Source organism: Xiphias gladius, chromosome 12, assembly GCF_016859285.1.
Source record: "Xiphias gladius isolate SHS-SW01 ecotype Sanya breed wild chromosome 12, ASM1685928v1, whole genome shotgun sequence".
Taxonomy (NCBI): domain Eukaryota; kingdom Metazoa; phylum Chordata; class Actinopteri; order Istiophoriformes; family Xiphiidae; genus Xiphias; species Xiphias gladius.
The window spans coordinates 17,169,781-17,185,953 of NC_053411.1; the positions used below are offsets into that span (position 1 = coordinate 17,169,781).

The following is a 16,173-nucleotide window of genomic DNA, read 5'->3' on the forward strand; positions in this document are numbered from 1 at the left end:
TTCCTCTCTTCTCCACCTGCAGTCCGATCACTGATCGGGGGTCAGCGTCTGCGAGGAACATGCGTCCGTCTCGCCACCAGAGCTCGCATTTGAGCCAAAACTGGACACACAAACACACCGCGGACGTGCGCACGCGCGCGCGCGTACACACACGCAAACACGCGCGCGTGCACGGGGAGTAAGGGTTGAGAGGTTCGACCGTGAAAAAAAAAAAAGCCAAAAAAACTGAAGAAGAAGAAAAATAAAAACTTCCCGTAAGCGAATCAAGCAGCTCGTGAGAAAGTTTATGAAACAGCAAAACGAGAGATCTGACCGATACCCTCCACACAAACACACAAACACACTCACACACATCAGTCGGGTGTATGAAGTCCTCCCCCTCTGTCTTCGCCAATAGCGTCCTCAGCCCTGCGTGGAGTCTCCTCCGATTGGCTCCGATGGCTGTCAGTCCTAGGGGGAGGAGGCGGGGCCAGGACGAGGGCTGACCCGGAGTCTGATCCAGTCGCTTTTACGCACAGACCGGACAGTCCGCTTTCCGCGCACGGGCAACCAGACCGAGGGCTCGTCCTGGGCAGAGAGAGGAGCGAGCGGAGGAAGAGAGGAGGAAAATCGGAAGGAGAGAAGAGGAGGAAAAAAAAAAAGTGAAAGGGACGAGGAGAGAAGACGCACAAGTGTTTTCCCAACTGGAAAGAAAGAGAGGAGGAAAGTGTGTGAAAGGAAGAGAGAGAAGGAGAGAGTGTGTGTGCACCTTCACCACTCTCCGCTTCTTCCACCATCACCTTCATGTCGCTCCCCGGCTCCCCTCCGCTCCTCACGCCGGGTTCGGGTGCCCCAACTCCGGTCGCGCTCTACCGCTCGGCCCCCGACGCGCTCCACACCTCCGTCGCCTCCAGCGGCACCTCGAGCCCGCACACCAACTCTAACTCCCACTCACACTCCCACTCCCACTCGCACTCCCTGTCCCCGTCTCCGCGGCTCACCAGCAGCATGCTCAGCGCTTTCCTGCCCGGACCAGGGGGCGCGTTGGCCGGCTTGGGCAACGGCGGCGCCGCCCCGCTCGTGTCCGGAGGCGGTGCTGCTCTCGGTCCTCTCGGCGGGCTCGGCTCGCTCAGCACGGCCGGCCTGACCCCCGGCTCCCCCGGCTTAGCACAGACCTCGTCCGGCCCGGGTCTGTGCAGCGAGTGCAAGCTGGTGGAGGTGCACGGCGTGAAGGTGGCCAGCTTCAGCGTGGACGGCCAGGAGCTCATCTGCCTCCCGCAGGTGTTCGACCTCTTCCTGAAGCACCTGGTGGGCGGGCTGCACACCGTCTACACCAAGCTGAAGAGGCTGGACATCACGCCGGTGGTGTGCACCGTGGAGCAGGTGCGCGTCCTGCGGGGGCTCGGCGCCATCCAGCCCGGCGTGAACCGCTGCAAGCTCATCTCCAGGAAGGACTTCGAGACGCTGTACCAGGACTGCACCAGCGCCAGGTCGGTGAATGTTTCAGTCCCTTTTACTGATTCGCAGATTTCGCCGAGAAGGAAACCGGACGCCGTCGTGTGAGTCCGCGTCGCCGCGATTCCCTCAGCAACTTCCCGGTGTGTCCGCGGCGGTCAGAGTGACTTTACTAGCGGGGCCTTTCGTTCTCCCGGCGTCTCGGCGGGCTGACATTAGTAGCGCTTTCCGCTCTGACTGTGGCTCCAACTTTGGCGTCCCCCGGACGCCGGGTCCTGTGGCCCTTCGTCCGGGGACTCGTGGTGTGTTTTTTTATTTGGGGGGGGGGGCGCCCAGCAGCAGCAACTTCGACACCCTGCGTTTCATTTTTCCGAGGCAACGTGTCCGTGTGAGGTCTCGCTCTCTGAATCGGGTTTCCGCGAAACGACCAGCTTCGCTCCGCGTCAGTCTTCCGACAATTACACCCCCCCGCCCCAGTTGTTGCTGAGGTTGCCCCGGTCAGAGCCTCTTGACACCGGAGCAGACCCCGCAACGTCTCCAGCATTCTCCTGTCAGCGTTCAGCCACGTTAACCACGTAACCACCCTGTGATATTTCTCCGGGGATTTCCGTTCCGCCTGCACCTGCGTTGAATCATCGTCCGGTCTGCGCGTATCACCGCGGTAGTCCTGCTCCAGTCCTCCAGAAAACCGACGCTTTTTGTTGATACGCATGCAAACATTAGTTGTGGGCTCAGTGACTTGTTCTTTCTGATTAATGGTGATATTCTTGCACATGATTTCCCGCTCTGTTATCAGCAGATTCCTTATTTTATTTTGGGGTGTGTGTGTGTGTGTGTGTGTGCTGCTAAATGAGCAGGCACATGTTTCGTTAGTTTGCTTTTTTTTTTAATTTTTATTTTTAACTAAATTCTAAACACACTAACAGCAAACAAACAAAGAGCAAACAACTCGCAGCTTCATCCTGTTGCCTTCGGTTATGGAAAAGCTTTTCATACTAATCCATTACTTCAAACCCCCCCCCCCGCGAGTGTGTGTGTGTGTGTGTGTGTGTGTGTGTGTTAGAGAGAGAGCCTTCCTGTGTCTAATGTGTGGTGTGTGTGAGAGGGTGAAAAACCAAACAAGAGTGTGTTGGAGAAATGCAGCTTTAAAGTGTGTTTTAGTGTAAACGGACACTTCTCAGGGTCACGTGAGCGCATCTTACCTACCTGTCACCTGCTCGCGTTCCCGCTAACCGGGCTCCCGCAGCCTTTCAGACTGAGACGCCGCGGTGGCCTCCCGCGGGTCTCCCACCATTTTGAAGCAAGTCGGGTTTTGCTCGGTTTAGCTCCGTCGGCTCAGGCGGAGGGCTCGTAAACATGTCCGGGTCACAGAGACGATAACCCGCGACGTCTGAGCTCGGCCCTCAAGAGCTCGCCCCGCTGCAGCCTGCACGTCCACGTTTCAACGAACTTTTTGAGAGTTCAGGGGTTTCATTCGGTTTTTACGAAAACTTTAGCACCAAAATGGGAAATGAGATAAAAGCCGGCGGTGACCCGGAGCTTCCCAGTGACTTCAACTTCTCTGGAAAAGGAAAAAAAAATCCCTTCAGTTTGCACCGAATTGTCGTAATTTCCTGAGTGATCCAAATCGCCTCTTCGTCCCCCAACTGGGAGAGAGCAAGTTGTTTGTTTTCACCACAGAAAGCTGAGCCGTTGAGTAACGGCGCAGGTGATTCGTTGCACAAGTTGCCTGTCTGGTAAAAGGAATTTTTTTTTTTTTTTTTGGGAGACAAGCTGCACAGAATTGGGATTTCGAAAGGACAAGAGGATTCATTTGTTAGTGCGGAGGAAGTCACGATTCACAACTCATGTTCCATCAAGACAGATGTTGTGCTTTTATTTTTAACTAAATTCTAAACACACTGACAGCAAACAAACAAAGAGCAAACAACTCGCAGCTTCATCCTGTTGACTTCGGTTATGGAAAAGCTTTTCATACTAATCCATTACTTCAAACCCCCCCCCCCCGCGAGTGTGTGTGTGTGTGTGTGTGTGTGTGTGTTAGTTAGAGAGAGAGCCTTCCTGTGTCTAATGTGTGGTGTGTGTGAGAGAGAAATGCAGCTTTAAAGTGTGTTTTAGTGTAAACGGACACTTCTCAGGGTCACGTGAGCGCATCTTACCTACCTGTCACCTGCTCGCGTTCCCGCTAACCGGGCTCCCGCAGCCTTTCAGACTGAGACGCCGCGGTGGCCTCCCGCGGGTCTCCCACCATTTTGAAGCAAGTCGGGTTTTGCTCGGTTTAGCTCCGTCGGCTCAGGCAGAGGGCTCGTAAACATGTCCGGGTCACAGAGACGATAACCCGCGACGTCTGAGCTCGGCCCTCAAGAGCTCGCCCCGCTGCAGCCTGCACGTCCACGTTTCAACGAACTTTTTGAGAGTTCAGGGGTTTCATTCGGTTTTTACGAAAACTTTAGCACCAAAATGGGAAATGAGATAAAAGCCGGCGGTGACCCGGAGCTTCCCAGTGACTTCAACTTCTCTGGAAAAGGAAAAAAAAAATCCCTTCAGTTTGCACCGAATTGTCGTAATTTCCTGAGTGATCCAAATCGCCTCTTCGTCCCCCAACTGGGAGAGAGCAAGTTGTTTGTTTTCACCACAGAAAGCTGAGCCGTTGAGTAACGGCGCAGGTGATTCGTTGCACAAGTTGCCTGTCTGGTAAAAGGAATTTTTTTTTTTTTTTTTGGGAGACAAGCTGCACAGAATTGGGATTTCGAAAGGACAAGAGGATTCATTTGTTAGTGCGGAGGAAGTCACGATTCACAACCCATGTTCCATCAAGACAGATGTTGTGCTTTTATTTTTTTAACTGAAACCGGCGTGATGTCACTGTAGACTTCAGTGGGCTTCAATGCACCAAATCTCCTTTTGGGAAGAAACCCGTCCCCTCACTGGAAAAAAGAAAGTTAGTTTGGTTCGGTTTGGCATCAGGACGATAGCGAATTTCTTTATGCCGTCGCTGCCATTAGTGTGATGATTGATCTGCTGTAACGGGGGAAACATCGATTTCACTAACTTTAAAAAAAAATTGACGTCTAGTTCTGATATTTTCAGCTGCTTCGCGAACTGCCGCTGAATTCGTGGAATATCACGGAGTTTATGCAGGCTCCTTCCAGACAGGAGAGGTCAGGAAAACCAAGGGGGATCCACTGATATCTCAAAAACATGAGCAGAGTCGCAGGTGCGTGACGTCCTTCAGAAAACAACAGCGAGTTAGTAATTGTGGTTTGGTCAATGATTTTTTTTTTTTTTCCTTCTCCCAACTTAACAGCGTGGAGGCAGTTTGAAAACCCTTAGTACCTGATTGCTGCCACTTGTGCCAAAGATCACGCTCGTTCTCCGAGTCATGGCCCCGTCCAATCCGAACACAGAGGCAACGATACACACATTTTTTAGATCCAGTGTGACTGACACTTTCCGGGGGTATCGCCTTCCACTGCATAGTTTGTCCATAAATCCTGTTTGAAATCATTGGAAAAAAAAACAAAAAAGCTGCTGAAAACTCCAGAAGTTGCCTGAGAATCTTCAGATTTTTAAGATTTTCTTCAGTGTCGGATGAATCCGGTGACAGTTGCCTGGACGCCCGTGGGGTACACCGCAAGCAGGAACTGCCAGGAGCCAATCCGGCGTACTTTTTCATGGGTGAATACACTCGCTAGTTTGACACACACGTTGCCGTTTTTTTTCAGGCAGGGAAAACCTCGGCAAACCAGCGAAGGAGGAGGAAGGGACACGTCCGGGTTTAACGGGAAGCGCTTTGAATGGCGGAACCCCTAGAATTTCCCACCGGGGCCGCAGCGGGGAGGCTGGCTGTCGTCTTCGCCCTCACTCGCTTTCGGTCCGGGGGAAAGATGAAAGTCACGGATAGTTTTAAGTGGCAGTCGTTCCGTATCGGCTAATCATTAACAGTGTATTGTGTTGCTGTGGAGTCGCTGGACTGCTGCGGAGTGACCTCTGTTTTTTAGCTGACCACACACACCAGTCTACAGTTTATTAAGCATGAAATGTTAAGTCCTTTCCCTGTTTTGAAGAGCAGGGTCAATTCTTCCTCCCCCTCTCTCTCTTTCTGTCTTTTTCTTTCCGTCCACGTCTTCTCTCATTTTGTCTTTTGCTATTTTTGACTCTTTTTATCGCCCGCTCTCACTCTCTCCCTTTATCTCACCTCTGTCTCTCACCCATATCTGTTTCTTTTCTATGAACACACACACACACACACAAACTTGTGCTTCCATCTTTGTGAGGACACTCCTTGACGTAATGCATTCCCAGGCCTCTTAACTCTAACCCCAACCCTCACCCAGACCTAAACCTAAACCAGATTCTAACCTGAACCCTAAAACCAGGTCCTAACCTTTTTAAACAGCCCCCTGAGGGCGTGTCAGAAAAGTGAGGACCGGACAAAACGTCCTCACTCATCAAGGTATATAACTCAAAGTGGTCCTCACAAAGATAGATGTAAAAGTGCAAACACACATGCACACTATCAGCGGTGTATTTCTGTCTCTTCTTCTTTATCCCCGTCTTTCACCTCTCTCTCCTCTGTCTCTTCATCTCAATCACTCTGTCTTCTCTCTCTCTCTCTCTCTCTGTTTCCCTCTCACTCTCTCTCACTCACACACACACACACACACACACAGCGGTACATGTCAGGGGTAATAATGGATCATGTGAATGGTGAATGCACATGGAACAACACGGCTGGAGAGCTATTGTTGTTGAACGCACAGCGAACACATACTCCCGTCTCTCCAATCATATTGACATTCCTCTAATGCCTCTCTCTCTCGCTCTCACTCTCGCTAATGCTCTCTCTCTTGCCCTCTCTCTCTCTCTCTCTCTCCTGACATTATTCTCAGTGAAAAGAAAGGAAAAATTAAATACCCAGGAAAAGAAGAAAGAAAATCTCCCACTGGGATTCCGCATCTTCCGTCGTCTTGATAGCCACATGTGTATGTGTAAACACAACGACCACTTATATCCACTTATACCACTGGCGCCATTTTTGTTAGATTTTGGTTTATGTTAACTTGTGTTTTGTTTTGTTTTGTTTTTTTTTTTAAATTTGAAGTGCTCTTCCTCGTGTTTTCTGCAATGATTGAGGATCTGCTCTTTCGCTGAGATACAAACCGACAAAAAACGAGAAACGATCTGTGCCGCCCAAAGCGAAACACGAGTTCCCACACATCCTGCTAAAGATGGAAAATTAAATGAGTTATTTAAGGGAGATGACATCAACTCTGTGTGCTGCAGACTTTGAAGCAGGCTCACCAGATTGAAGGTCATTTGTCACTGCACACCAGAGCTCTAGAAGTTGTTCTTTATTTCTGCATGAGGTAGAAAGGTTTGTTTGGAGGCAGTTCAGGTGTGTCACACTGCTCATACAACTTTGTTAATTCGTGCAGAAAAAAGGAATGACCTCCAGAGATCTGAGCTTTGTACAGCAGTGGTTTGTCCGGCACTCTACCGGCATCATTTGGAAGAAATCTCAGTTTTGCAGTGGGACCGAGTCAAAATAGACTACAGTGTGTGTGTGTGTGTGTGTGTGTGTGTGTGTGTGTGTGTGTGCATGGGGATGAAGGAACATGTGACCCAGTATTAATCTGACAGTTATTCTCTTGATTAGTCGCTGAGTTTATAAAATGTCAGAATAAGTGCCCGTCACACTTTCTCAGGGTCCAAAGTGAAGACCTCAAATTGCTCGTTCAGAATCTGAGGAGCTTTGATTTAGTTTCACATAAAACCAGAGAACGTTTGACATTTGAGCTTTAAAAAAAACGACTAAAATGATGAGTCAAACTTGATTACTTCCTTGTGCAGGGAGAGTGAACTCTTACTTTCACGCTAAAGGTGTCAGTATGCTTGAAATGAACTAGTCCTCCATGCCTCCATGACGCTGAGATCAGGGCTCTGTGGGGGGGGGCCGGACCGTCTGTGGCAGGACTCCTCGTTCTCCTGGTCTCCGCAGTTCTTAATGACTCCGGCCGTTGGTTCGCCCTGCTGCCGAAGGAATTTGGGACCCGTCAGACGCCTCCCCCGATGGCACCGCGCGACGGATGCGAATCTAAACATCCGACGGGCCTGGAACTCGTGCGCGGTGCCGCATACGTGCTTGTTCAAGTGCTGGGTGGCGTGGGCACGATTATCGGGCCGTCCGTCTGTTTTGGGAAGTCACAGAAGAATGTCAGACTCAGACTGTTGGAGAGGTAGTTTCAGATGCTGTTAGCTGATCCGACGGGCAGCCTGGCTGAGGCACACACAGGCCTCGGGCTTTTTCAAAGGGCCGACAAACTAATTACACCTCCCTTCATCTTCATACATGATTCTCTCGAAGGTAACACCTTATTTTCCAGGTGCCTGGTTTCCTAGTAATTTCCTGGAGAGAACTGTGGGATTTGGTGCTAATTTTGGGTAAAATAGGGACTTCATTTAAAAAAAAACCCTCAATTTTGAAACCATTATTCACAGATTCACTGACATGCGTTTTATTATTGGAAACTTTACATTACATATGTGTTGCATTGTGTGCAAAACAATCACTGTCAAGCTAGCATTCAGTGTGAAGTTTGACTGAAGACTGTCTCTGCTTTCTCTATTACTGGTGACGTTCTTCTTTCCTGCAAACGTGGGAATTTATGTAGAATAAAGTGTTAATGATTATTTGTAAGAAACCACTGAGCTGTTTTGGTCTGAGCAGGAGAGGCAGAGGTTATTCTTCTTCCTTGTCACCTCCTTGGTTTTGTGTGTAGGTGGCAGTGTGTGTGGCTGTGTGTGTGTGTGTGTGTGTGTGTGGCTGTGTGTGTGTGTGTGTGTGAGTGAGAGAGGGGGTCGATACTGAGCGACAGGAGGGAGGGCTGCTGATGTCGGAGTGTTATTCTCGGCTCCCCTTATCACGACAGGCTGTTAGAGCCTGCGCACGCAGACAGACACACACGCTCGCGCACGGACACAAACGCTAAAACACACACACACACACACAGAAAAGAACAGCAAACAAAACGCTGTAACACATGGAGCAAGTGTCGTCTTGTAACACTGGAGCAAAGTCGTGTTGGTTTGTTGAAGCACACACACACACACACACACACACACACACACACACACACACACACACACATTCACTCTCACAGGACATCGTCCACACACACACTCAGCGTGAACTCGTTGCATCAATTTGGTGTTTTTCATTCTTTTACATGGAGCATTAAGTTCTTTTAATGGAGCACAGTGGTTTGTAAAATGCACACACACTAAAACACACTCAAACACAGTCGCTTGTTTTGCCTTCTAGCTGAGGTATGTGTGTGTGTGTGTGTGTGTGACTGTCTAGAAAGCACAAACAGAGCTATCAGTTGTCACACTGGGTCAGGTTACATCTCTGTGTGTATGTGTCTGCGGTAGTGTTCATAAATGCCTGCATGTGCCTGCTTCAGTGTGTGTCGTCGTTTGTGTCTTGCTGATATTTGTGTGTGTGTTGTTTTCTGTTTTCTGTGTTTTGTCTTCGTGTGTGTGTGTGTGTGTGTGTCTGGTTTCAGCTGCTCTCTGTGCTGTTGGTTAATTGATAAAGGTTAAAGCGTTGGCCGGCGGGGAGCTGAGGTCACCGCGCTGCAGCGCGGAGGTGTGTGTGTGTGTGTGTGTGTGTGTTAACAGTCAGACGGTGACCAGTCAGACGCCGAACACAGTCCATCAATCAGATTGATCAGTGACGGTGATCAGTTTTCAGTCAATATCAAAAATACAGAGTTGAAGGTCTGTTGAGAGGGACAAGTTTATAGCCACTTGTTCTCTACCAACCCTCCCTAATGTAAAACAGGATGAGATACATCCCCTGAGTTTTACAGCTTATTTGTAGACCTGTAAAGATTAGACGATTGATTGATTTGTCAGTCGACAGAAACGTAGTCAGCCGCTGTGTTGATAATTGATTATTTAAATTCTCAAGCAAAATGCCAAATATTTACTGCTTCCACCTTCTTAAAAGTTTAGCATTTGCTGCTTTTCCTTGGCTCAGTTTCTAGTTAATTGAAAATCTTCAGGTTTTGGATGGTTGGTTGGACAAAACGAGACATTTGGTGATGTCCCCTTGTCATCTAGGATATTGTGGTGGACATTTTTCACTGTTTTTTTTCGATGTTTTATAAATATAGACAATGCAGTCGGTGTTTTACCTGAGGCTAAAATTTGGCACAAATCAATTGAAAGTTTGTGTTTAAGAGCGTGTGGATGTAATATTCTTCTAAGTACGAAAAATGTAGTAGACCGAGTGCCTTCATCTCATCTGCAAAAACAGCTCGCTGTAGCAAATTACTCGGAAGACAGAAATTTTGTATTTCTTAATTTTAAATGTTCCAAAATCAAAGGCTATCTGTGGCGGCCAAAAAGGGCACATAGCGGAGAGTACTTAAAGCGAGGCTGAGAGTTATCTACATCCCCAGGCACATTCGTGCAACATTTTACACTTTTTTTTATGCTGCCTGGCGGCTTTTATCCTGTCACGCCAGTGTTTTTTTTTTGTTTTTTTTTTTTTTAATTATTTTTGAAATGTAAGCTGCCGAGCACACGCACATGCCCTGGGAAATGTTCCTGCATGCATCTTAATGACATCTCTTCAGCTGATAATGTCTGATCTTGGAAATTTACCAAATTGCAATTTGAAATTTTGGGAGACCCTGAGCGGAGCGAACGTCTAGCTCCTTGGCCTCCAGTCAAGAGAAATATTGTGATAGTACATCATGATATTTCTCCAGTTAGTTAATTTGGAAAAAACCCGTTACATTCTGATGAAAATCCTTTACCATTATGACGACACATTAGCCAACGATAAACAACTGACAGCTGCGGTATACCTACCAAAGGAGAAGAATCTTAATCTTATCCCCGCTACCCTCGAAGGATAAGCGGTGCGGCTGATGGATGGATGGACTCGCGATAAGGATACTTCCGTTCCGGCGGTTGGCTGTGGTGTTAGAGAGTTAACGTACTCTGGTCTGTGCAGTTACGGACAACAGGGGACCTTTGCGTCTATACACCGCGTAACCGCACGGGTCATCGCGGATTATCGCTAACGTGCCTTAACGTAACGCGAGCAGGTTCCTCGCATCCTGTGCACGGTTTGATTTTTATTACGCTTTTCCGTCCAGCAACGTGGTGGCTTTGAGCATATGTGTCTCAGGGGCAGAGGAGGCGGTTTCACGCTTCACTTACCAACCTACCAACAAGCCGGGGTGAGAGACAGAGAGGAAAGATTCTCTCTCTCTCTCGTTTTCTCTCTGTTTTCCGGATGAAAACAGAGTGAAGGATCACAGAGAGAGGGAGAGGTGGAGATCAAAGGAAGAAATATGACCCTCTGTCACCACGGAAAAGAACTGATCCTCTCCCCCTGTGTGTGTGTGTGTGTGTGTGGGTGGATGGGTGGGTGGGTGGGTGTGGGTGGGTGGGTGGGTGGGTGTGGGCTGAACAAAACAGCAAGAGGGGAGAGGCAGGTCATCGTGTGTGTGTGTGTGTGTGTGTGTGTGTGTGTGTGTGTGTGTGTTGGGGAATAGATAATATTTCACAAAGGCTGTTTCAGTCTCCAACTTTTGAGATGGAGAGAGACAAAGAGAGAGAGAGAGAGACGGGGGGCGAGAGACATTGAGAGTAAACTCATTGTTTTTTTGTTTTTTTGTTTTTTTCAAATGTGTTATCAAAAATTTGTTTATTTACACATCCAGCAGACATGGAGCAACGTTATCATTCATTTGAAGTCACTTTTGTGTCCATCTGATGAATATAAGTCCAATATTTACGCTTCTTTTTGCTCCATTTTGTTCGCCACCAACTCCTGAGGGAAATATGTGGCCCCCTAGCTGCTAAATCTTTACCACTGTGTTCCCCAGCTTGCCTCTAACTGTGCCTGCTTGTCTTTTGGTGCTGGACGGGTAGAGCACAGTGGCTTTATCGGGGCTCGTTAAACAGCTGCCGGCCGCCATTGGAATCGGGGTTAAGGACAGCAAAGTTGGGCACTGCAAATGAACTTGAAGGCACCAAAATGCATCATTGAGCTGTGGGGAACTACAGAGTCATGATTCTCTGTTGGTTCATTACTACGAGCGACATATTTCGCCTGTCACGTAACCATTGGATTTACTGATGATGTATAAATATATATTAGTGCAGCTTTAACGACCTGAGGAGGAATTGACATTAAACGTATACACAAATAAAACACTCTGGGATTTTAAAAACTCATCCTCATAACTTTTTTAAACTTAGTTCTCACTAAATGTGATTAAAATGAAAATCATTTCTCCAAAATTGTATAGAATAATATTCCTGCCGATGGTCAGAGGGTCACTTATCAGGGTCTCCGCCAAAATCCAGACATATCTTCTTCTGGTGATCAATTTAGTTAGTAGACGATGGCGTAAAAAGTAGTTATGCATTAACTGAGGATGATGATGATGATGACAATAATAATAAGTGATATAGAAAGAATGATTATTTTCTTGACAAGGTTGCGAGGTGTTGCACAAGTAAAACCAACCACTTTAAAATCAAATACCAAGTAAAAAGTACAACATCCGATAACAGACAAATCTAATGAAATCACACAGAGATGTATATTTTTTTAAAAATACACTAAGCTCATAAAGAGGTCACTTAATAAAAAGCTTCCTTTTTAACTGAAGTTATATTTTCAAAAGGGATGTAAAAGCAGAGCTACTGAACCTGTAAATTAAATGCACTTGCTTAGTGAAATGGTTCCCCTGCTCTCCAGAAGTTTAATGTTTTACGCCACAGAAGTGCTCATTTTGTATGTTGTCGGTAGTAAACCATGTCTCCTAGAAGTCATGTTAATATACAACTAAACTGCAACAGCAAAGGCGTTTTGTAGGAAACATATGTTCAGACGTAACAATTTGTTTATTTGTTCACTTATTTATTTTGAATGAGTGAAGCGCTACCTTTTTCTTTATTTTTCTTTCTTTATTTTTTTTATAAAGGCAGCGGAGTCACCAGGAGGTGGACGGTAGGCCTACAAAGTGCACGACTGTCGCACCGGAGACCGGGGGTTCGTGTCCAGAGTCCCGTCCGTGGTTTTGGCAAAAAAGGCACTTTGTTTAAGGTTCAGGAAAGATGTTGGTTTTGGTTAAAGGTTAATAAACAGGTTGTGTGTGCAAGTCACTGTGAACCTTTTTCTGACCAGACCAGGATCTTTCCCGAAACCTTCACCAAAGTGCTGCGAGGGTCCAAACAGAACCAGGAAACGGTTGACTAATGCTGGGGTCACTACAAGTGAAGATCTTATCTAATATTTTAGCAGAAAAAATAATGCGTTGTTAGTGAACCGTTAATTGATGCGTCCAGTTTCGACATAATTGCCATTTGCCAGACACATAAATTGATCACGTTTCCTCATTCTGTTAATGGAAAACCTAATCGGGTCGCAGTTGTGTTTCTTACAAAATGCATTTGCAAAAAGCAGTTTAGTTGTATAGGAGCATAATTTGTGGGAGGCGGGGTTGTTGGGAGATGTTGTGTTTGTTAATAGATTACTAGCAGAGAATTTAACAGTGTTTTGGTTGCGAGTCAGAAATTCCTCGGGGGGTGGATGTGTTGGGGAATTTGGACCGGTGAAAGTTTTCCCTCCCACACTTACGCTGGTTTACTTCATGGTTTTGACGAGCTCAGTTTTCCCCATCGGTGCTAATGCTGGTGTTCTGGTGTAGATTTGTCCCCCCCGGACACCTTTTCCTTTTTTTTTTTCTTTTTTTTTTTCTTCTTTTCTTTTTTCTCTTTTGAAAAGCTTCATTTCTGGGCGTTTCGGAAAAAGAAAACCAAAAAGTTGAAAGAGAGAGATGCATTTTTTTTTCCAGACGTAGGTGGGTTAATGTAGACGTACTCCAAGTGACAGAGAGAAACCAAGGGAAGGGAGGTGAAGGAGTGAGGAGGTGGGGTGTTGTCTGCAACAAGATTATTCGATGCCTGCGAACACACACACACACTCACACACACACACACACACACAGTCTCTTAGGTGCACTTAGCAGATTGGTTTAGAAATCGCATTAGGGAGTGTCACAACAGCTTTTCCTCTCGTTCACCAGGAAATCTCTCCATCCCTCCTCCTCCCTCTTTCATATCTCTTTTCCTCTACTCATCTTTTCACCTCCTTTTCTATCTCTATTCTCATCAGTTATTTCTCCTCTTCCCCGAGTGTCATCTCTCCGCCCCTAATTTCCCTCCTGCACCCCTCTCCTCTTTCTTATCCTCCTTTTTCTTTTTTATTTACTACTTCCTAGTTTTTCTTTCATTTGTCGAACTCTCGAGACGTCCTCTCCTTTCTTCCTTTCCTCACCCCTGTTCCTTTTGGTTCCCCACCGCTCCTCCTCTTTTCTTTGCTTCCCGCATCTTCCATCATTTCTGTCCATCTGTTCATCATATTTTGTCCCCTCCCTCCTCTCCTCTTACTCCTCTTCTTTCTTCATGTCTTCTTTCATTGCTCACTATTTACCATCCTCCTTTTCTCTTCCCCCTTTTCCCTGCTCATTCCCCTTTCTTCCCTCCTCTTCCATCTTTCTGTCATCGGTTCATCTTCCTCTCTCCTCTTCTCTTATCTAATCTTTTTTTCTCCTTTCATCTTTTTCATCCTTTCATCAGTCTCCTCCTTTCCTTCATCCTCTTTCATCTCTTCGGTCCATTCATTCCTCCTTCTCTTTCCCCTCCTTGCTTCCTCCCCTCTCTTTTCCTCATCTCTACTCTTTTTTTCTTCCTCCTTCCATCATTTCTTCTTGTTTCCTTTCTTTTTTTTCCTCCTCTTTTATCTTTTGTCTTCCTTATTTCCTCATGTTTTTCTTATTTTCCTGCTCCTTCTCCACCTCCTTCCTTCCCTCCTGTTTAATCTGTTTGGCTCTCCTCTTGTCCTTCTTTCTTCATCACTTGACATTTTTTCTCCTTATTAACATGCCTCCTTTTTTTTTAAACTTATTTCTTCTCCTCCTCCTCCTCCTCTCTTCCCTCCCTCCCTATCTTTTGGGCCATCAGCCCAACCTCTCCTCTTTCTCTTCTCCTTTTTCTTTCATTGCTCTCCTGTCACTCCTCCTTCAAACCCCCACTCCTGTCTTCCTCCTCTTCCATCTTTTGGCTCATCCGTGCATCCTCTCCTCCTCTCCTCCTCTCCTCTCCCTTTCGCTGCTCATCCGCTCCTCTTCTCCTCCACCTCCCTCTTTTCCCTCCCTTCCACCTTCCATCCCTCTCTCATTCAATCTTCTTGTGATTTACCCCTCCCTCTCCTGCTCCTCTTCCTTCACCTGGTCTTATCTGTCTATTTATTGTGACAGCTTGTCAGAGGGGCGTGTGTGTGGTTGTCTGGTTGTGTGTGTGTGTGTGTGGGTGTGTGTGTGTGTGTGTGTGTGTGTTACAGAGAAAAGAAAAAAAGAAGCAACCGACAGATTTACAGTTTAGAGCGAGCGGCATCCGCAAACTGAAATATCAAAGAGAGAGAGAGAGAAGAGGAGGAGGAGGAGGTCAGAGGCGAAGGAGGAGATGAAAGGAGGACAGAGGAGGAGCTGAGAGAGGGTAAAGAGAGGGCAGCAGGGGGACAGGTGATGTGTGTGTGTGTGTGTGCGTGCGTGTGTGTGTGTGTGTGTGTGTGTGCTTTCCTACAGACATATTATTAATAAAAACAGTAAAAAAAACACCATAATTATCACCCATTTTTAAAATGCCACGACGTACAGATGAGAGAGAGAGAGTGAAGGAGAACGCGTGTGTTATTGCAAAAATAATTATAGCTGAAATCAATTTAAAAACATGACAAGAGCATGCGTGTGTGTGTGTGTGTGTGTGTGTCGCCCACCACTGTCCTCGTCATACAGAAACTTTACCAGACAGTGTGTTATTAACAAAAACTTTAACTTGCTGTAATTTGTAATTAGCAGAGTGAAAACATGTCAGGAGAATGTAAGTGTGTGTTTTCTTAAAATCTTAAAATTCTTTTTTTTTTTTTCTCTCTCAATATGGCACATATTTCCTTTTTTTTCCTGTTTTTTATGCATGTTTGTGGCTTTGTGTGTGTGTGTGTGTTCATAGTTTATTGCTGTGCGCATTTACAGTGTTTGTGTGTGTGTGTGTGTGTGTGTGTGTGTGTGTGTGTGTGTGTGTGTGTGTGTGCGCGCATCCGTCACCGCCACCCCGCGCGTCAAAAATCCTTCCCAGACAGCGTGTTATTAATGAAAACGTATAATAATCCATTTAAAAACATGTCATCATGATTAGAATAATAACAGTGGTTAAACTGACTGAGACGTTTATGGAGGAAGAGGTTCTCATCATTGTAGTGCCGTGGGAGTGTGTGTGTGTGTGTGTGTGTGTGTGTGTGTGAGCAAACAAACATGTTAGCGCTACACTGGAGTGCCAACTTCCCAAACTCCAGTTGTTTCTTGTGTTTGCATACGAGAGGTTCAGGACAAGAAAATGAAGTTACAACAAACGTTCACAAAAATAAGAATATGTCAATGTTATCATCACAAGTAATATAGATTTTTTTTTTCTCCTCACTTTGAGTTTAAAGCTTCTCTAAAATCCAGAGACCCTAAAGCCTTTCTCCCTTTGTCAGCAGCGGATTTAAATGTCTTCTCCGGGTTTCTGCAGGTTCACCAAGTTACATTTAAGACTTTTAAAGAACTTTTTAAATATCACACAGGACCAAATTTAATACCCTTTTCA

At 46.5% G+C, this 16,173-nt stretch overlaps 1 protein-coding gene across 1 annotated transcript in view; it reads left to right on the forward strand.

The window, feature by feature from the left end:
* Positions 1-491: 491 nt before the first annotated feature.
* The window catches only part of LOC120797344 (dachshund homolog 2-like), a 102,724-nt gene continuing 87,042 nt past the window's right edge, over positions 492-16,173 (forward strand). The window contains exon 1 of the mRNA XM_040140915.1: positions 492-1,469. Within this exon, the coding sequence (XP_039996849.1) occupies positions 784-1,469 (686 nt within the window). The 5' untranslated portion in view covers positions 492-783. The remainder of the gene's footprint in view (positions 1,470-16,173) is intronic.